This window comes from Hevea brasiliensis, chromosome 2 (genome assembly GCF_030052815.1).
Source record: "Hevea brasiliensis isolate MT/VB/25A 57/8 chromosome 2, ASM3005281v1, whole genome shotgun sequence".
Classification (NCBI taxonomy): Eukaryota; Viridiplantae; Streptophyta; class Magnoliopsida; order Malpighiales; family Euphorbiaceae; genus Hevea; species Hevea brasiliensis.
The window spans coordinates 4,719,367-4,741,636 of record NC_079494.1 but is presented as its reverse complement, the minus strand read 5'-3'; the positions used below and the strand labels follow the sequence as shown (position 1 = coordinate 4,741,636).

The window sequence follows — 22,270 nt, the reverse complement described above, 5'->3', positions numbered from 1 at the left end:
TAAAACCAAAAATTGAAAAGTTGTCTATTCCACAACCAAATCAAACTCTCTTCCATCTCTACAAAAAGTTCACTCTCCAGTGTTGAATCAAGCTATTGGGTGTGTTGAATCAAGATATGGCAGGGTTGCACTGATTGGCCTTGGAATCGCTAGAAACAAATGTTGTAACAGCAGGTCACATTCTTCCTCTTCTTTTGTTCTCGACGGCAAAGAACAGATTTTTTTTTTCTCTTTTTCTAGCCGAAAATATTTCCTTCAGTTTCACGCGTGTTTAATGTCGCGTATATAACAAGTGCTTAGCTACTATGAAAAAGTCCTTAATCTAAAAATAATAAAGTTCTAAAATACAAATTGACCAAATAAAACCATAAAGAATCAATTAAAAATATATATATAAAAAGTTCAGAGGCAAAATGATGTGTTTTGCCATTATTCCTAAGTTATGGCCAATGAAAATTTGCAGCATTGGAGTCCTATAACTACTTATGATTATGTCACAGTTGAATATAAAGGACATGTGTACCAGACAGAGACCAAAATGGCTAAAATTAACCAAGGAAATTCATGATCACCAAATGGAGCACCAAATTGCAGAGAACAAAATCAGCAAATGCACGCTCTGGAGGTAAATCCTGCAATTTTTATATAGAAACATCCAATTACTTGGCTGTAGAAACAATAAGAAGAAAAAAATATAACAAACTTGATCTGGCAAAATTGGAAAATAGAGTTTGGTATTCAGTTGTAATTTTTCAAATGGATTTTTTTTTTTTAAATTATCTAGTTTTCTAGATTATACAAATCTTTAGAAAACTACCTTGAATGGGCAAACAAGTTTGTTTCCCATTTATCAAGTTTTCAATGGGCAAACAAGCGTGTTTCCAATTTATCAAGTTTTCCATATGTTCTTTTACCCCATGTTTGGAATATAGAATTTTACAAGAATTCAATTTAATTAATTTCTTTTTTATCAATTCTCAATTTCAAAAAGAAAGAATTTAATTTTTTTTAAAAAAATTTCTTTTTCCAAAGAAATAAGTATAATTATATGAGAATTCAATTGAATTTTTTTCCTAGCAAATGATTTATTTCAAATGATTAAACGAAGCCTAAGAAAATAATTGCAATTGAATGGGAAAAAACAAGTGTGCTTCAAATTTTTCATGTCTTAGTTTTTGTTGTCAAGTTGAAACACCAGCAGCATCATTCTTTTTTTTTTTCTTCTTCCAACTTTCTTTCATTCTTTTTTATATATAAGTAAAATTTTAACACTAGGATTAAAATTTTGCTGCTAGGAATGAATCCCAGCAGCACAGTGTTTTTTTTTTCAATTTCTTTTATGTTTTTATTAAAAAATATGTATTAATAGATATTCAAAGTAAAATATTTATGGGCTATTTTTTTTAAATTAAAAGATAAAATCAATTTTAATTTATCCTTTATTTTTTTTAACAAAAATTTCATTAATATATAATTTCTTGTTAATTTTGAAGTATCAGACTAAATAGCATATTCATAATTGTCATGGTACTTTAGATTTCAAACATCTATTTAGGTTTGAAAAAATTATATATTTAAATGACTAAACTATAAAATTATTTTTAAAGTTATTTTTAAATAATTAGTATATTCAATCAAATAATAACTATTGAATAAAAAATTACAAAGTGGAATATAAAGTGCAAATTTGAAAATAGGATTAAAAAAAATATATTTTCCAGTTTTTCAGCGTTCAACTTGAAAAAATGAAAATGAGAAAATAAGGAAATATTAAAACTGAAAAATTTAAACATAAAATGTTTTCTGTAATTAAACAAGACCTTAAATTTCTTCCTTCTCTTTAATGGAAGCATAAGGCAAACAATATGTATAGAATCTTACCTTGAATTCCTTGTTTTCTTTGTTCACTTGGATACGGAGACAAACTGTGATGAATAAGAAAGAAAGAAAAAATATATATATATATCATTCACAGGCCCAATCTCCTCTTTGGAAACTAAAACAGGGATTTTCTCCCACGAAAGAGTTATTTCTATAGTGCTTCCTGCTTACCAGCAAGGACAGCTGTGCCTACACAAGAAAGTACTCCAGACAGAAAAGAATTGAATGGAAATGATCCAACAATTGCCATGTAAACTACCTGTTAATCAGCAAAACAAGTTAAAAATGCTTCAAATCAGCACATCACAAATAGATGACACGAAAAGGATGCACTCAAATGATTTAACATGAAGGTCCCTAAAAAACAAGTGAGAACGGAAACCAATTATGAATAGCTTAAACCATTTGCTGGAGGTGATGTAGACAAATTCACAGAAAAATCAACATCCAAAAATTGTGTCAGACGCCTACAAGATTTGCGACAAAATCTTCAAGTTCAATTAAAAGTTACACACATTACTCTATTTGCAACAAGTTAACGAGTTTTATCATATGCTCATTGAATAAGTCTAATAGTGAACGTTGAAGCACTAAAATCCTGTGACGATGCCAAGTAAAACTATATTATTCAACAAAAGCCACAGAATAATCAATTTTTTTCCCACAAGTACATAAACTAGAGAATCATTAAGAAAATGCAACAGATCAAAAAAGAATAACCAGCAATGAAAAATAACTCTTGTCAGCCACCATTTTAGGATAGCCAGCAACCTTTTGCTGATATCTTCTGAAACAAGTGCACGAGGTGCAAGGGGGAATGAAACATTTTGCAAGCATGAGGTTCAAATTCAACAAATTTTTTAAAGCTTGAGCGCTTAATTGTGAAAATTTAAGTTCAAGTACCACATCATGAAAAATTAAAAGTTTATGGGATAATATAAACTTAATCCACTACATAAACACTTGTTTTAAGCAATTTTAAAATCCACAAACAAAGAAGTTCAAAGAAAGTCTTCAAAACAACATATTTTGAAACTTAGGGGTTTGATTTTGATTTCAGCAAAGACAAGAGTTCATGAAGAAGACCTTGAGATTAAATCATTTCCAAAAGATATGGCAACACCCAGAAAATTTCTTAGGAATTAAAAGGGAAAATTGACGTCAAGCTGTCCAAATTCCACAAATTGGGCAATGAATTATTAGGACAAACAAGTTTTTGATCCACAATTTCATGCATGTTGAACAAGCCACGAAGACACACTAGGCAGCTCTAATTCAAAAAAAAAAAAATAAATAAATAAAAAAGAATATCAACATGAAAAGTAAAATTTAGCCCACATATATCTTGACCCAAATCATCAGCTAAATGTCATACTAAGTGTGGTTAAGAAACGTAACATTTTTTTTTTCCAAATTTTCATAATTCTACAACAATTTCAACACAAGACCTACCCCTGCCAGGACAGGGAGAGAAACTTAAGAAACACATAAAGCTATTTTTCCTAGATCAAAATCCGCTGGTGGGTTATGTCTGATCTAATCCAACAAATGAACTTTGTGAAATCCATTCTATAGGATATGACATTTCAAAATTATCAATAACTGTTGGAGTGAATGAAAATCAGCAAAGTTTTCTTTTTCTTTTTTTTTAGTAAAAAGATTCCATCATCAGAAATAGCTCAACAACCTCTCAGAGACCTACAGAATTAGTTGTATGAGATCAAACTGATATAGACAAACTCCAGAAGGGAAACAAAGAAGGCAACAAAACAATCATGAACATTTGTTCTTCCTCATTGTCGGTTTTGCCAGTCAGGATGATTACTCCAAAATAAACGAAAATTACCAAAAACAAATGCATATTAAGAAACAATTCAAAAACAGATAATCCTTACATCCTCCCTGTTTCATTCCTCGACCAATAACTATAACAGAGAAAAAAAAAACATACAAACAAGTCGTAGATCCGACCAATGATTCCTCATTACCAACATTAAATAACTGATCAATGACAATAACAAATACCACATAGCAATCAATACCTGAATCAGAGCACCAGTATCAAATAACAGATCAATGAAAAGAACAAACACCACATAACAATCAATACCTGAATCAGAGCAGTGAAAACCGCAAAGCCCACATACAGATCGATGATCTGCACCCATAATAACTAAAAATGTTACAATTACATTCTCAGATGCGTGTAAGGAAAGGAACACAAACACGCGCGCATACACACACAGACCTTGAGGCTAGTGGGAGTGGCAGAATAGGCAGAGCGAAGGGAATTGAAGAGAGCTTGGGCATCCTTGCTGGTTGATCTTGCCATTTCAAGCCAAGAAACAAAGCTCTACACTAGCAACTGCAACTTCAAATTCAATATTGCTTGAAGAGATAATTAGGGTTTTAAGCAAATCTCTTCCCCACTGAGAATGAGAATGACTAAATTTCAATTGTGATACATAAATTTTAAGGTCGGTAATATTATGAAATGTAAATTTTAAAATTTCACTTAAAATTTAATAAATTATTATAAATATACTTTAAATTTCATATAATTTGTAAGAATTTTTAAAGGTTAAAAAGTGATGTGTCATGTCAAATTAAAAATTATCTGTTCTTCTTTTCTCTCTCCTTCAATATATATTACGCTATTTTTATTTCCTTAACTTTATTTATCTTGAACACTTTACCCTTTTCATTTCTCTCTCTTCCTAGTAGAAAGTAAAATCGTGTTTCCTTTTGTTCTCTTCCTTCTTCAGGTTTGTAGATGAAGGATATTCTTGTACTTTTTTTTCTTTCTTTCTTTATTTCATTGATGATATCTCAGTTTAATGGGAAAAGACTATCACTCAATGGTATTCTTCTTTGCCGATATGAAGAATAAGCGAAATTAGCAACATCATGGACCAATACACACCCTGAAATAAGGTTCTATAGCTGTCCAAATTATGGGGTAAGTGAAAATTAAATTTTCATCTCAATCTAGATTTTGGTAAAATTTTTTCTATGGCTACATGATATAGGTAGTTGTTTGTTGATTTTTCAATCACGGCAAGTGCACGGATCGCTAACAAGTAATAAAGTAATAAATGAATTATTATTCTCTCGAGGAATTTAATTAGTAAGTACCAGGTTACATGGTAATTTTGACTGTTTAGGCTACCAAATATAGATAGAGAATGAGTTAAACCTATTTTAGATGCTAAAAGTATTTTTTGAATTAAACTATTTATAAAAGTAATTTCAGAATTAAAATTTCACACTGCAACCTTACTATGGATTTTAATCTTGTCTATTCATCGGATTGAGAGTAATTGTTTTGATGGAAATTAATCATAGAATATCCTAAGTCCTCTCTCAAGGCACTCAAGGTGTATTTTAATTAACCTAAACCCTATTTTCGTGGTGATTAAATTAATTAAAACCATTTAAGATCTATAATTAATTTTGAAACTCCATAAAGGTATCTGCCTATCTCTAAGTCAGATTTCCTAGGTTTAAGATCTCGATTTTCTAATATTAATCTTCACCTTTCAGTCCTTCAATTAATATTTGCAATCAATACTAAGTGGGTACCAACACTTAGCTTGCATTAAGACCACAAGAAATTGAATCAAAGAACCAAACTCAAATCCAATAAATAGAACTCAATATTTATCCATAATAACAATTGCAAATGCCACTCTCCTAACTCCAGAATAAAGGAATTACTCACTCATGGTGAGTTCAACAAACATGGAGAAAATAAAATAAAAGAACATAAAGAGTCCGTTTAGAGAAATAGAACAAAAGAACCGAAGACGAATGATTGCAGTCTTGATCCTTGCGGAACTTCGGCTGAGGATTTCCCTTCTGTGCTGGTGTTCTACTTTTCAAGACGGCTGCGGAGGATGCAAGTATGAAAAATGAACCCTTCTGAAAAACTCCAAAAAGCTCTGCAAAAAGGTTGAACCGAAAAGAAGAGCTCTCTCTGTTGTTATTTTTTGCTTCTATTTATAATAGTTGGTCTAGGGTTAGGTCTTTAGAATCTCAAAAGTATTAGGCCGTGTAACTTACTTGAGCTAAATGGTTGCGTCTTGCATTGGCACAGGAGTTTACACGGGTCCGCGCTGGGTGCATAGGTCTGGTTGCACGGTCCTTATTCTTCTATTTTTTGGAGAATTCTTCAAGCTTGTGCCCGGCAGAGACTTACACGGGTCTGATTACACGACCCGCGTACTTTTGCTTCTTCTTTGGCTCCTTGACTTTCTTCTAGCAGTAGGTTACACGGGTCTGTGGCTTTGCTTACACGACCCATGTACTTTGTATCAGTAGCTTTTCTCAATCCTTTGACCTTTCCAAGTTTCCTTCTTCACTCCTATACCCTGGAACTTCACCCAAATACCTGAAATGATGCAGAAAATATGGAATTTAGAGCTTGGCAATGAAATTTACAGAAGTTAATGAAATTAATGGTTATGTATGAGATTACTATTCTAAATGCTATGAAATATTATACAAATGTACTTAAAAATATCTATATAATACAAGTGTATCAAATACCCCCAAACTTAAACTTTTGCTTGTCCTCAAGCAAATCAAAACTCTTTTTAGAACACTTTTTAGGGGAAAACTTAGAAACATAACCATAAACTCAATATGCACATAATTGAACTCTTTCAACCTTCATACCAATTCCCTTCCTTCAAGGCATAAGCGCTTCAATAGTTACCTGCTTAAACCTTTACACTTTTCATGGAGTCTTAACTAGTTATTCCTCTATGTAAGGCTATTAATAAGTCACAAATAACATATTTTATTAGGATAGACTTGAGAAATACTTACTCTCCCAAATTTTCCTTTATTATGGATAATTGTGATGGAGTATTCAAATTCTAACTTCATATGCATATCCCAATTTTCTATCTCCACTAATGTAGCATACACTTTTCAAAAGATCAAAAGGTCTTTAAAGGGTTGTAATGGGGGCTAGAGGATAATGACTTGGTTGCCAATGAAAAGTTTTTAGAGAATGTAAATATGAGGATAGCATGTATGCATAAAATATCAAGTATACTAAGTTTATTCACTGATTTTGAATGGAGAGGAGGGGCTTTTAGTTTTTTTTATAGGGCCAAGCATGCTTCCATAATACTTATCTTGGGACTTTTTCTTCTCTTTTATTTATTTATTTATTTATGTCCCTTTTGTCCTCTCCCCCAAACTCATTTCTTTTACTGGGTTGGAAAGATAAATTTTTCTTTGATTTCAATTGCACACTTGTACTCTTTCTTGAGTTCTACATCCTCTCTTCATTTTCCCTTTTTTACACTTAATATACTTTCTACTTATGTATTTAGCTTCCTCAAAAGGTTATGGTAGGTGTTTAGGCTAGAGGTTAGATAAATAATATGGATAAACAATAAATTTTTAAGGGATAGATATAGGTTTCAAATTGGCTACAAGGGATATATGTTTTAGTTTAGGGTGATTAAGGCTTAGTGAGGCTATATCAAAGAATGCCTTAATCATTTCTTCATCGAGCATATACTAGGATTTCGCCTCGATAGGTCCAAGAGACATATTCTAGAGCTGGTGAGGCATTTTTAGGTTTGCTTGTATTTCAAAAATTTTCTCCTTACTTTGCAAGTTCAATGTGACAAATTAATAGCTATGAAGGAGTTTAACTAGTCTAGCTCCACTAAGGTGATTAAGTTATTTTTCAGATAAAGATTAAAGCCTTTTTGCCTATCCAGATACATTTATTCCTCATCCCGTGGAGTCCAATTATTAGCTCATTAAATTTTGAGGTTATAGTTCTAAGTTAAAAACCAGTTCAAAAAATTTAAAATTTACAAAATTTTCTGGATTTTTGATATACAAGTATGATATGGATATAATTAAGCAATGCAATGCATGAAATGCATCAGTACCCCCAAACTCAAATGTGTCATTGTCCTCAATGTCAACACAACATGCAAAATTAAAGCATAGCACACAGAATTAACAAAAAAAACATATTATGTTATAAAGAAATTTAAAGTTTGGACAAAAAGCAAGCAATAGAGACCTATGAGCACTGAGTAGGATTAGGGCATATAAATTTTTACATGAAAAATCTTATCCTAATGTCCTAGCACTAAAAAGTCTCTGATGGGGATGATGGTCCTTCGCCATCGAGTCTCTCCATGATCATGTCCAGTTTGTTGTGGGACTCCTGGAGACTATCCTCGATCGCGTGCATCCTGTTGTTGATGGTAGTCTCCATTCTCTGAAGGTAGGCAAGGATGGGATCTGTCGGGGGTTAGAGTGTAGGGAGGCGAAGGAGCGGAAGTGTCGATACCATATTTTGGCTGATCCCCAGAATCAATAAACTTTGAAACCGATCCCAGTACTAAGTCTCCCTTTGACAGCCAATTATATTCCCGATCTCTCTTTGCCAGATAACTACATTTCCGATCTCACCTCACAAGGAATTGAATCAATGCTAAGTCCTCATATCGGTCAAAGCCTTACCGGTCTATTAAATCACTCACCGATCTCTCAAACCCATTGCCGAATCTCCTGACCAGTCAAGTATGTTCCTGAGCTCTTTTGACAAATGAAATTGAACCGGCACTAGGTCTTTGTTACCAGTTTTATTACCGATCTCCCTTTCAAAAGTTTAGGAATAATCAAAGGTTCTGTCCCGGTTTAATGATGATCCCGATCTTAAATGTTCAAGTTAAATTTTCAACTTTAATAAGTCCCGTCTAGCGTTGGTTCCTTGCCGATCTCATGCTCATTGTGTTTTCCGATCTCTCACACTTAGGTTAATAATCACTTTCAATTATTTCAACATACTCAGACAATCAAGTGTTCAAATAATTTAGAAAATTTCCGATCATAACTCTTCGTCGAACAAAGGAGGTATTTCATTTCATTTCATTTTAAAATTTGTACAAGTTATTCAGCTGGAGGATCACCCACAGCCTGATCTACATTTTGTCCGTCTCCCCTCTCACCATCAGCCTCCTCCTCACTCTCCTCATCTTCATCCTCGGGAGCCAGGTCTGCCATCCAGGAGAAGTCTTCCTCAGGGTAACGCTTTTTGAGCTCAGCCAGGAGATCTCTGTGGGCATTCACATAAGCACCGGCTACTCCAGTCAACATCTCTTCTTCTTTCGCCTTGAGTTCCTCAGTAAGGTGAGCGATGTGAGCAGCTTCATCGGTCCGAAGCGCCTGAACTTCTTCCAGAACACGAGTCTGCTCGGCTAGCTTATCCTCGTAAAGTTTCATCTGCCCCTCAATATCGGATATATAGTTTTGAGCGGATGAAATCTGGGATCGAAGGGAAGCCACTTCCTGACTCTTCTTCTCAACCTCCTTACCCAGGCGGTGAGCCTTCTCCCGGACCATGTGCTGATTCACCAAACACTCTACGTTCAGACTCATGGACCGGGTCAGGATGTCGTCAAGATTGTCCGGAGACAGCCTGTCCCGATCCTCCCGAAGGCAGATTGTGGACCCTAATACCTTAGCAAAACCAGGGTTCTCCCGAACAGTCCGGTTATTCTCCAGTGAGGCGATCAACACTTGAGCGCCACGAGAAAGGGGCCTCACAGAAGGTTGAGAAGCACCCCCTTCAGTGCTCGGAGCGACTGGAGGAGGTGGAGGCGGCTCTTCTCGGCGAGGAGGAGATCGGACAGCTTCTACGATCGGCTGCACCGAAGGTTGAGACGAGCCTTCTCGTATTTCCCCGGGCTCATGCCTGGGTGTTTGCATTTCCTCAGCTCGTTTCATCTCCCGTACCTTCTGAGAGATCTCCCTCTTGCGCTTCCGTTTCTCCTTGGAGGCTTCGTCTCTTGTCATACCTGCACAAAAGAGAGGTAAGTGAGATCGCTAAGGTCCTGAGATCTGAGACTTAGAAAATAACGGTGCCGAGGTCAGAGAGCGGAAGCTCGCGATCTTGGCCGGTGACTAGTTGTATTGTCCAGTGATGAAGTTCGGCAGTCACTGCGTCCAAGCAAGAAAACTTCTCCCTAGCCGCTTGATCTTTCAATTCCATCACCACGGCTCCCTCTTCCCTATTCAGGGCGAGATGCTTCGGACGCGAAGGGTCCAGATAGCCGCCGAGGAAGCCCTCGGCCGTTCGAATTTTGCTCCTCGGAATAAAGCGGTTCTTCCAATTCTTGAGGAGGAGGGCGGTCGGTGAAGAGCCCACAATGTGGCTTACTGAAAGAACCAAGACTGCCGTCCTTTCTGGTCGGTCTATGTAGTTCGGCAAATACTTTGGCTGTAGGATAGAGTCCCTTGGCACGGCAGAGCCCCCTGAAAGCCACCAGGATCCGCCACGAGTTCGGATGAACTTGGGCGATGCACACTTGGTGAAATTTTAAGACCTCCTTGAAGAAATCATCTAGAGGGAACCGCAGACCAGCTTTTAATTGTTCTTCATAGACCATGATCATATCATTCTCTTCGAAGAAGTGATCGGCACGAAGATCGCCGTGGCACTTAATTAGCTCGCACGAATCAGGCCGAATGTTGTATTCTTGGCTAAACGATTGTAGGTCGGTTTCTTGAAGGATCGACGGCAGCTCGTCTATAGGAAGACTTTCCCTCCCTGAAGAACGTACATGCCTTGAAGGTTCTGCTCGCCCCCGAACTGGAACAGAGGCCCTAGGAGGTTCAGGTTGCGCGCTTGGTCCGACTACCTCCGCTTCGTCGGACGAACATGAAACGTGGATGGAAAGTGGGCTTGCTGCTCTCTGACCTTCGGCGCCGCTCATTTTCAAAAGAAATAAAGAACTTAAAGTAAAAGAGGGATCAAAACCCTTACCGGAGCTTGATCGGTGCCGAAAGAGCTTGAAAAACCGAGAGAATTTTGGAATTATTTGCGAGAGACCGAAAATGGCATAAGTGAGCAACTGGCTAACCCCCACCCCTATTTATACTCGTCCGAGCATTTAATGCTCACGATGTTCCAGGCAATGCTTTGGTTAGCGGGACTTGCCAGCTGTTCTGACACGTCTCTCGAATATTCCAAAATTACATAAAGAGATCGGTTAACTGGAGATCGGTATATTAAGATAAATATTGTGAATAAAGGAGCAGTCAAGGGGTGTTTAGTTAAGAACCAGATCGGACAAATACATCAGAGATCGGAAAATAAATAATAAGATGATAATCTACAAAATAAAATCTTTATTTCCAAAAAGCCAGATTACATCATTTGGGCGATCTCAAGATCGGATTACATTAAAGATCTGATTATATCAAAAGGGCCGATCTCTAAAGATCAGCAGAATATCCTATCTAAAGAGGGTCTATGTCAAAGTCAACATTGTGACTGATCCAAAGGGTGTCACCGACCCGAACTGAGCCGCTGTCGGAACACCCAATGTGGAGGAAAGCCGCTGTCGGAACACCCAATGTGGTGAGAAGCCGAATAAACTTGGAAGAGCAACCGCCAAGGGTCAGCGGAACATTAGCAGTTTTCTCGGCCAAAATCGATTCGCTGATTCTACCGGTCGAACTACTCGAGATCGGCACGATCGAGGTCCGCGATCCGGATCAGTTAATTGGTCCAGTTCCCTCACCATCATCAGATAGGGTTATCACGATTATTCGATCATCAGGATCATAAATTTTCAGTCGGGGAATAAGGAAGTCCATCGGAAAGGGATCAAAAGCCACAATCGTGGCCGGAACTATTGCCGGAGCAGCTAGAACAAGAAAGTAAGAAGGAAGAGAGGAAAATCGAATAAGGGAAATCTTTTCTGTCAGGGGTATATATAGGGAGAAATCAGGCATTTATTGCTAAGCAGAAAATGAAGCGGGCGCTTCGAAAATCGAGGGGAAAACGCTTCGAGAATCGGGGGAAATTAATGCTTTGATCGGACCGGGCCTGACTAAGGAAAGGATCGGAATGATAAAGATCGGAAGAGGGGAGACCGGTATGGAAGATCGAAAAGGGAGCGTGTCAAGAAGATCAGAAAGAGGGGAGATCGGAAGGCAAAGAGAATGAGACAAATCCCAATAACCGTCGTCAGAATCAGAACCAAGGTAGTTAAAGCGTTGCAGACGAAATCTCTACCGCACGCCTGAGAATCGCTCACAATGCTGACAGGTGCCAGTACATGTCATGACAGTCCTGTACATCCCAATCTCCACCGTTGGTCTCACTTACAAGGACGAGTCCAGGGCCTTTAGATCAAAGGAGAAGACGACAAGACCGGCGCCTTTTATTCCCAGCCCTTGGATCACCCAGGTCAACGAAGTTTCGGACCGTCAGATTAGAAGAGGAAAAGGACAAGTGTCCTGAGAATGATCTCGGTCGTTCATTTTGATTCTCTTTAATTCTCAAGCACCTGATCATGTCCTTTGAAATCCTGACCCTCCATCTCCCTCAAAATAGATCTTGACCCTTCATGGAGAGCACCCGGTTCCTATAAATACCTACATGAAAACTGTTCAAAGGAGGGACGAAAAAAGGGGAAGGTTGTTACTATAGTGGAAGAACTTTGAAATTTAATTCAGATCGTTACTCTGCTTTCATAAAAAGAGCTTTTGAAACCAATTTCCTTAAGCGTTTTCTTAAAAGATTTTGAACACTGAAACTCTTCATTTTCGGCTCGTTCATTATCCTGTAGCGTTCACATTTTTCAGTTCCTGGTTATCTTTATTTTCATTTCCGTCGTCCGTGCTCAATCTCATTTAAACTCGGGTATAATTCTGACTCGATTGCATTTAGTAAAGTACTCTTTGTTCCAAGGCTAACCTTAGTCTCCTGGCTATCAACTTGCGATTTTATTACGTTCTGTGATTCTGTAGTTAGCTCACTAGATTCGACTCCTTACAGGTCAGTGTTCATATTGCCATTTTATTAAGTTTAGTTCTTGTTTTACGTATTTCCTTTCTTCTTTTTTTATGCATGTTATTTTCTTTAAGGTCATATCACACTTGAAAAATGCAAAGATAGGTTGTGCTCTAGTTTGCTTCCGCGTCGGCCAATCCATATTTTTGAACGCAAGTCATCTAGTCCCGAATAATATGTAAGTGGTTAAGATAAAAATAGGTAACTGTATTTTAGGGGTCTCTTTGGAAAATAGGGTCTAAATAACACGTCAAGGGAAATAGCCAAATTGAATCACTAGGCTGAAGTAGAACGCGAGCCGGCATAACACCATAAGACGGAATAAAAATCAAATCTCAGATAAGTAAAATGGAACAGATAAGATACTGGCAAGGCGACCATATGGGAGGTCGGTAAAAGTCAGTCCGGCATCCTTTATTTAGTCACAAAGTATCAGTGAGTTAAAGGAAGTCTTATTACGACCCTTGGCATCTTTGAATACTAGAACTCTTAAACTTTGACTCTTATGATATATAGCTGTGATCAAATTTCGAAGAGATCGGAAGAGTCTTTATCCGAGTCCCATTAAAATAAAAGAGACCGGAGGAGAGTTCTTATCCGGTTCTCAAACTAAAATTTTTTAATAAATATTTAAAAGGAGATCGGAGGAGAGTTCTTATCCGGTTCTCAAACTAAAAATTTTAATAAATATTTAAAAGGAGATCGGAGGAGAGTTCTTATCCGGTTCTCTAACTAAAAATTTTGAAAAGGTCGGAGGAGAGTTCTTATCCGATCCTCAAGCTAAATTTTAATAAATATTAAAAGAGATCGGAGGAGAGTTCTTATCCGATTCTCAACCCAAGATTTTAATTAAAAGAGATCGGAGGAGAGTTCTTATCCGATTCTTAAATTGAATTTTAACTAAATAGCCCCTTCAAACAAAATTAACGTACAACAGTAACCCACTAAGGTTGTCTCATTCACTTATGTATCTGGGTAATCCGAATTTAGTGAAAAATCAAATTTTCCTTTTTGTTAAAAGGATTAACATTTCCATTCAAGCCCTCCTAACTAATTTATAAAGAACGTGAAATTAAATCTACTTACCCTTATTAAGGGACGAGGTGGGGTGCCTAACACCTTCCCCACCCGTTTACGGACCCCGAACCTAGGATCTCTGTCTTGAAGTGGTTTCATTTCAATTTATCTTCTCAAATGGTTTTCTTTAGTTTCCCTCAAAACTAAGGTGGCGACTCCTCACTCTTTCCCACTTCGGTGAGGGTTCGTTCGGGCGACCGCAAAACTCCTTGCGACAGGAAGCATAAAAAATATAAGTTTAGATCATTGAATTCAAAATTTTTCTCCTAGGGTCTCATGCATCGTGCAAGATTTATTTTTACCTATTTGATTTCAATGATAAACATCATATTAAAACTCTTTTAATATATATTTTTTTGGATCTATATTTGCCATTTAAGATTTTAGAATTAACAAATTAATTCATTAAAACCCTAGATTAGATCAAGAACAAGTGCACTAACCTTTTGATGCACAGCAGTTATGTTTAGCACCTTTGGGATGCGTGTAGGACACCAGATGTTGTCCCTCTAGATTGTCCACACCAAGATCACCAATGGCAGCCCCTTGAATAGCTTTTCAAGCTTTTCCAATCAATTAGAAATTCAGGTTTTGCCTTTAGAGATGTTATAGATGCATACAGGACACTAGAAACGATTTCTAGTATTTTTAATTCAAGAGAATGTTGGCAACTCTCTTTGAATTGATGAGAGATGAAAAAGAAGAGAGGAAGAACAAGGCAAGGGTGGCGGCACCTTTGGAAGAAATAGCAGATTATTATTTTTCTTTTTCATCCTTTCCCTTATATAGCTAGGTCACCACTTAAAACCCTTGCCACATGTCACCTTCTAATTTTTTCTTAGTTTAATTGACCCAATCACATTATGCCAAGTGTCAAACTTAGATTTAATCTTGACTTTGATCATCTTATATGATTAAAAGACAATTGGCAAGCTTATGTGTAGTGCCATGTGTCACCATCTCATGGTGCCACATGTCACCCTGTGAAATGACCAAAATACCCTTGTGTCTTAATTTTGAGTTCTCAACTCAAAATAATTATTTCTCTTCTTCTAATCAATTTATATCAAATGTAAATAAATTAATTAATCTCTATTAATTAATTTCTCATAATTAAATATTTAAACACTTTAAATATAAATTTAACTTATATTATATATCCAATAACCTAGATTTGGTTTCAAGCCATGCTAGGGACTTTGCAATCTAATTGCAAACCAAACCTATTTAATTAATTAATTAAATTCTTTAAATAATTAATTAAATTATATTTAACTTGGTGATTACTTGTGTATGTGCGTGACTCACTAGGCTCATCACTAATTGGCAATGAGATATGATATCAACTCTTAATATCATCAGAACTCTTTCTTACCATAAATGATTTCTCTAAATCATTTTATGCAGCTCATAGACTATGGTTAACACCTAGCATAGTATGCCATAGCCACCCAATCAATAATAAGGTTTACCTTAAATGAACCTACAATCATATGTTACCATGCACTAGAATCTCTCTGTTACAAAATCCCAATTCGAGCTGGAGTCATGGTTTATGTCAAATCCCATTTGCTATGAATATTATGTTCTCTTTTAATTCCAGTTATTGATTAAAAAGATTTTCTTATCAGAAACTCTTTTCTGATTAAATCTATCTATTCTAGCCTGGAACTTGAAACATCAAGAACAATTAAATGAACATAGGATTTTATCCCTATTTACTTAGGGTAACAGATTCCATCTTGATCAACACCTACATTCATATATAACTAGTAGGAGCCAACACATGCCCATATACCCATACACAGTACAAGTATGAAAGCAGTATCAAACTCAAACCACCTATATACAAGATAACTGTGTTATCTCAGTTCCAAAGATTATATACACTGATATGATTTATGACAATGCATTGACAAGAGTAAACTCCATGTGCTTATCATAAATGTCACTGGTTCGACCTACTTATCATGTATAAGTGCCTATTATGTTTGTTATATGGCATGAGACTCACCATTCCATCTTATTTATATCTCATATAAATACATTGGGAACAAACATGAATACAATCTTTCTGGATAAGTCATATTCTGTGTGAAGTATCCTCGATTGTGAACTAATTTATGATACTTTGTACTAGAAATACTATCACTCATATTCTTAACAACTTAAGAATAGAATTTCTAAATGGACCTTTTCTATTACACATAAATATATTATGTAAACGAAAAAGTGAAAATGCCTTTTATTAATAAAACATGTACAAGATACATACTAAATGATATGCTCTAGGGCATATTACTAACAGGAGGCACTCGGGCTGGAGAATCATGGTGGGGTGGCTCTTGGGCTTCCTTCTGTGGCTCTGATGATTCACTAGGCTCTGGTTGTGCTTCTCGTCTTCTGGGGATGACATTGCCTTCGGCATCGACCAGGAAGCAGATGTTCCCAACTTTCTTGCATATCCCCATGGATATGCATATGGTTTGGTCAATTCTGGTTATACCAGCAATGGAGTGCAGCCTGTTATGCCCCGAGACGAAATTAAAGTGCAGTGTGAGGGCTGTGATGAGGCCACCAAGCACTATTTATCCTGTAGGCTGGTGACATAGGCGGCGGAGGTTGTTGCAGAGGAAGAAACCAGTGCTGCAGCGCTGTCTGGTGACCATACACCACAGGAAAAAGAGTTTGTTGGCATTCACTACACCCAAGCTGCCCCCTCGGCCCATTATAGTGTGTGCGGAGAGTCTGTGCATATATCCTAGGGCGGGACTGGTGATGCTTGTGGATTTAGATTTGCTAGAGTTGTAAATTTTAGCGTTTGGTACGATGGAGCACCAGAAGTCCACACTGTTATAGATCATTCGGTTTTGTGGAATTTCTTAGAATCCGGCACTGTCAAAGCCAAACACCACGTTGAACTCATCCATGTTCATGATGTGGTCAACGCCAAAGAGCCTGAACTCGATCTGTCCCCTATCTTCCTGATCTGTAGGCCATAAAGTGGCCTTGAAACTCCCTAAGAACTCCAGGGTGGTGTCATGGTAGGCTAAAAATTAAAGTTGGGCAAATTTAGTCCACTCAATGCTGTCTAGCAGCCCGTCGATCTCCTCTCAAAGGCTGATTTGCTCCAACAGCCCGAAGTCCATGTATTTGGTGGAGATAATTCTCCTGTTGTTCAACCAGGCACATAAGTCTCGGTGGGTGCTGTCTCTGAATGGCCAAGTGATGGAAAACTCAGGTTGTGGTACTTGTGGTTCGACTTGTGTCTGTGGTTCGCCTAGTTCTCGGGCGTTGGGGTGATGGCTGAGGAGGAGAAGGTGTGGAGTCGCCTCCTTGCCTTGAGGAAGAGCCCATTCATTGGGCTAGTCTTTTTGCAGGTGCCATTGATGGTTTTTGAAGAATGAAAGGCTAGGGTTTGTGAGGGAAGAAGAAGATTTAAGGGGTTTTTATAGGGGAGGAGGCTTGGAGAGGAAGGGTTTTTGATTGTGAGGGAGTTTAAGGGAGTGGGATGAATTTAAAGGGTCGCAGTGACCCTTCGTTTTGCGCATTTCACACCTCAGGAGTCGGGTCTGTGACATGATACACGGGTCGTGTATCACTACACGAGTCCCAACCTGGAGACCCGTGTAACTTTTTGTCTGAGATTTTTCTTTTTCTGTCAATTTACATGGACCTTGTAACTTTACCCAGGGACTCGTGTAACTTTCTGTCTGAGGATGGCAATGCTAGGTGAATTACATGGGTCATGTACTTTTGTTTTGGGACCTATGTAACTTTCTATCTCTTTCAAATTTAAAGTTTCTCTTTCTATTATCAAAGCACAACCCGTGTAATGTTACACGGGGTCAACTCGTGTAAGTTTCTGGAGCTTGTACAGGGGTTTTTCCCGGATCCCAGAAGGTTACACGGGGCGTGTAAAACTAATACACGATCCGTGTAATTTTCTGACTCTCCAATCTTTCCCGGATGAAAAATTAATGCTTACCACTATGCATAAAATGAATGAAAAGGTTAGCAATAGAGCTACTTCCCCGGTTTTATATGGTCTCCTCTTGTGTAGTTTAGACTTGACGTCTCCTCTCATTTATTGCTCTCAGTTCTTACTTCTTGCAGATTTGAGACTTGGGGTGCCTACAAAATAAAGCATAAACAAACACAAAACACAAATAATAGTTGAAATAAAGGAAATTATAAAATAAAGTAAAAACAGAAATAAAAATAGAAATTTTGGGTTACCTCCCAAAGAGCACTTGTTTATAGTCATTAGCTCGACTCTGTCTTCGTTCTATCACGGTCTGTCTGGAGGGTTGCTGAAGGTACAGTTGGTTCCCTACTCTATGGGTTCTCCTTAAAAATATGGTTTCAGCCTTTGCCCGTTCACTTTGAATGCTCCTGAGGTTTCACTCCAGATTTTCACAGTTTCATGCGGGAAGATTTGCATAACCTTAAATGGACCTGACCATCTTGATTTCAGCTTCCCTGGAAAATGTTTTAGTCTGGAGTTAAAGAGTAGGACAAGGTCTCCTTCTCTTATTTCTTTTTTTGCTACGCGTCTGTCATGCCATCTTTTGGTCTTGTCTTTGAAGATTTTGGTATTCTCATGTGACACCCCTCACCCGTCTACAGTGTAACCGAGTGAGGTGTGCTACATTCGGTGTTGGAGCACCCTATCTTATCTTACTTTATTATTTTAGTAATTTTGAATTCGTTTAATTTAATATCAATTATTTTTCACATCTCATACGCATCCTGTTGGATTTCTTCCAACTCATTAAGCTGTAGCAGTCTTTTTTCACTAACAGCCTTGAGGTCAAAATTCAGGGTCTGAATCGCCCAGTAGGCTTTGTGTTCAAGTTTGACAGGGAGGTGGCATGATTTCCCATAAATTAGCCAAAAGGGTGTCGTTCTAATTGGAGTTTTATATGCAGTGCGGTATGCCCACAATGCATCATCTAACTTCACAGACCAATTCTTCCTTGAGCGGTTTACTATTTTCTCTAGGATTTGTTTCAGCTCTCTATTTGAAATTTCTACTTGACCACTGGTTTGAGGATGATAAGGTGTGGCCACCTTGTGAGTCACTCCATACTTTTTTAATAGTGTTTTGAATTATTGATTACAGAAGTGACTTCCTCCATCGCTGATTATCGCTCGTGGTGTACCAAATCTTGTGAAAATGTTCTTCTTAAGGAACTTTGTGACCACTCTAGCAGTGTTGGTTGGCCTGGCTACTGCTTCTACCTATTTTGACACGTAATCAACACCAACCAAAATATACTTATTTCCAAAAGAAGAGGGGAATGGGCCCATAAAGTCTATCCCCCACACATCAAATATTTCTACCTCAAGTATACCGTGCAGTGACATTTCATTCCTTCTAAAGATGTTACCTGTTCTTTGGCATTGATTACAAGCTAGCATGAAGGATCTCACATCCTTAAACAGGTTAGGCCAATAAAATCCTGCTTGCAAAATTTTAGCTGCTGTTTTTATGGTGCCAAAGTGTCCCCCATATGGTGATGAATGACAGTGCTGGAGAATACTTTCTATATCCTCTTCCGGTATGCATCATCTTATCAGCCCGTCATTGCATCTCTTGTACAGCAGAGGTTCCTCCCATGTATAGTACCACACATCATGTAGAAATTTCTTCTTTTGCTAATAAGTCATGTTAGGTAGTAAGACCCTGCACATAAGAAAATTCACAAAATCAACATATCAAGGAACTAGGGATAAGGCTAGTAATTACTCATCGGGAAATGAATCATCAATTGGCAAATCCTTGATGTCTCTTGTGTATTCCAGTTTCAGCCTGGAGAGATGGTCAGCTACTACCTTTTTGGATCCCTTTTTATCCTTGATTTCAAGGTCAAATTCTTGCAGGAGTAGAATCCATTGAATCAGTATTGGTTTCGCCTCCTTCTTGTTCAAAAGGTACCGAATGGCGGCATGATCTGTGAATACAATGAATTTTGACCCGATTAAGTAGGATCTAAATTTGTCAATTGCAAACACTACTGCTAGGAATTCATTTTCTGTGGTAGTATAATTGATTTGTGCGTTATCGAGTGTCTTGCTGGCGTAATAGATGGCATGGAGCTTTTTATCTTTCCTTTGTCCAAGTACTTCTCCCATAGCATAATCACTAGCATCGCACATGATTTCAAATGGTAGCTCCCAATTAGGTGTTTGCGTAATGGGTGCTGAAATCAAGGCTTCTTTTATCTTATTGAAAGAAATAAGGCAATTTTCATCAAAATCAAAGGGAACATCTTGACTTAATAAATTTGTCAATGGTTTAGCTATTTTGAAAAAATCTTTGATGAATCTTCTGTAGAAGCCTGCATGTCCTAAAAAGCTTCGTACTCGTTTGACTGATATTGGTGGTGGCATTTTTTCAATGATCTCAACCTTCGCCTTGTCAACTTTAATCCCTCTTTCTGATATTAAATGACCAAGAACTATGCCTTCTCTTACCATGAAGTGGTATTTTTCCTAATTCAGGACTAGGTTTAATTCTTCACATCTTTGCAACACTTTGGATAAGTTAGCTAAGCAATCATCAAAAGTGGTGCCATAAACAGAAAAATCATCCATAAAAACTTCCATGATATTTTCAATATAATCAGAAAAAATAGCCATCATGCATCTTTGGAAAGTAGTGGGGGCATTACAAAGACCAAAGGACATTCTTCTATATGCAAATATTTCATAAGGGCATGTAAACGTGGTCTTTTCTTGATCTTCTGGGTGAATAGGAATTTGAAAAAATCCCGAATACCCATCTAGATAGCAGAAGTAGGAATATTTTACTAATCTTTCTAGCATTTGGTTTATGAAAGGAAGAGGAAAATGGTCCTTTCTGGTGGCACTATTCATTTTTCTATAGTTTATGCACATGTGCTAACCAGTAACTACCCTAGTAGGGATTAGTTCATCGTTTTCATTTTGAATGACAGTTGTCCCACCTTTCTTAGGCACTACATGCACTGGACTAACCCAATTGCTATTAGAGATCGGGTATATAATACCTGCATCTAATAGTTTTAAAATTTCCTTTTTCACTACTTCTTTCATGTTTGGGTTAAGTCTTCTTTAATGTTTAATAGTGGGTTTACTGTTTTCTTCCATAGGTATCCTATACATGCAAATGGAAGGATGAATCCCTTTCAGGTCTTTTATTTTATACCCTATGCTCTTGCTATGTGTCCTAAGCACTTTTAGCAATTTTTCCTCTTCTATTTCAGATAGACTGGCATTAATAATAATAGAATATTCAGAATTTGAGTCCAGGAATGCGTACCTTAGCGTAGAGGGAAGAGGTTTGAATTTTACCTGCTCAAAATTTTTCTTCAGATTGCTTTTGGTTTGTTCCTCCTTTAGCTCTTCTACCTTGAAAGCTTGAGCTAAGGGTAGGAGTGGATGAGCTACTAAATGTTGTGCAAAAGCTACTATTTCTGTGTTCTCATCATTTGCTGTGAGGTTGTGCACAATGCATGCTTCAAGATGATCTTCAGGATGGGTCTTATGAAATTCTTCCTCAACTTGCTTGTCAACTATGTCAACCCTAAGGCACTCATCAGATTCGAATTTGTGCTTTATTGTGTCAAACAAGTTGAATTCCAGTTCTTCATCCCCTACCTTGAGAGTCAGTTACTCGTTTTTGACATCTATGATTGCTCAGACGGTTGCCAAGAAAGGTCTTCCCAAGAGGATGGGGATTTGAACATCCTCTTCCATCTTAAGGACAACAAAATCAACTGGAATGAAGAATTTTCCCACCTTGATAGGAATGTTCTCAAGTATTTCCACAGGATATTTAACGGACTGGTCAGCCAATTGCAATGAAATTGTTGTGGGTTTCAGTTCTCCGACTTCCAGCTTTTGGCATATTGATAGAGGCATTAAACTCACACTTACCCTAAGATCGCAGAAAGCCTTGGCTATTTTCTTATCGCCAATGAGACAAGGTATGGAGAAGCTTCCTGGATCTTTCAGCTTTGGAGGCAGTTTGTTTTACAGTATGGCACTGCATTCCTCTGTTAGAGCAATAGTCTCATAGTCTTCCAGCTTACTTTTCTTTGACAGAATTTCCTTAAGGAATTTGGTGTAGGATGGCATCTGAGAGAGTGCTTCAGTGAAGGGGATGTTGATATAAAGTTTCTGTAAAACTTCTAAAAACTTCCCAAACTAGTTATCCAATTTGGCTTTCTGGAATCTCTAAGGAAAAGGTAGAGGAGGCTAATCTGGTAGCTTATTTTTCTTCTTTGTTTCCTCCTCCTGATCCTTCTTGGCTTCTTCCTCTTTCTTCTCTTCTTGGCTTTCAGATTTTTCAGAGGTTTCCTCTGTTGGCACTTTCTCTGACTATTCTAAAATTCTTTCACTTCTCAATATAACTGCCTTACAATGCTCCTTTGTGTTTATCTCTGGTTCTCTAGGCAGTTTATCTCTGTTTGATCATTTCAT

At 37.5% G+C, this 22,270-nt stretch overlaps 1 protein-coding gene across 1 annotated transcript; it reads right to left on the bottom strand.

The window, feature by feature from the left end:
- Window positions 1-367: 367 nt before the first annotated feature.
- On the bottom strand, window positions 368-4,419 carry LOC110671077 (dolichyl-diphosphooligosaccharide--protein glycosyltransferase subunit DAD1). The gene is made up of 5 exons (XM_021833456.2): window positions 4,130-4,419; window positions 3,992-4,039; window positions 2,053-2,140; window positions 1,882-1,925; window positions 368-632 (listed from the first exon to the last, which is right to left on the bottom strand). The coding sequence occupies exons 1-5, from the start codon at window positions 4,211-4,213 to the stop codon at window positions 549-551; spliced, it is 348 nt and encodes a 115-aa protein (XP_021689148.2). The 5' UTR covers window positions 4,214-4,419; the 3' UTR covers window positions 368-548.
- Window positions 4,420-22,270: the final 17,851 nt, after the last annotated feature.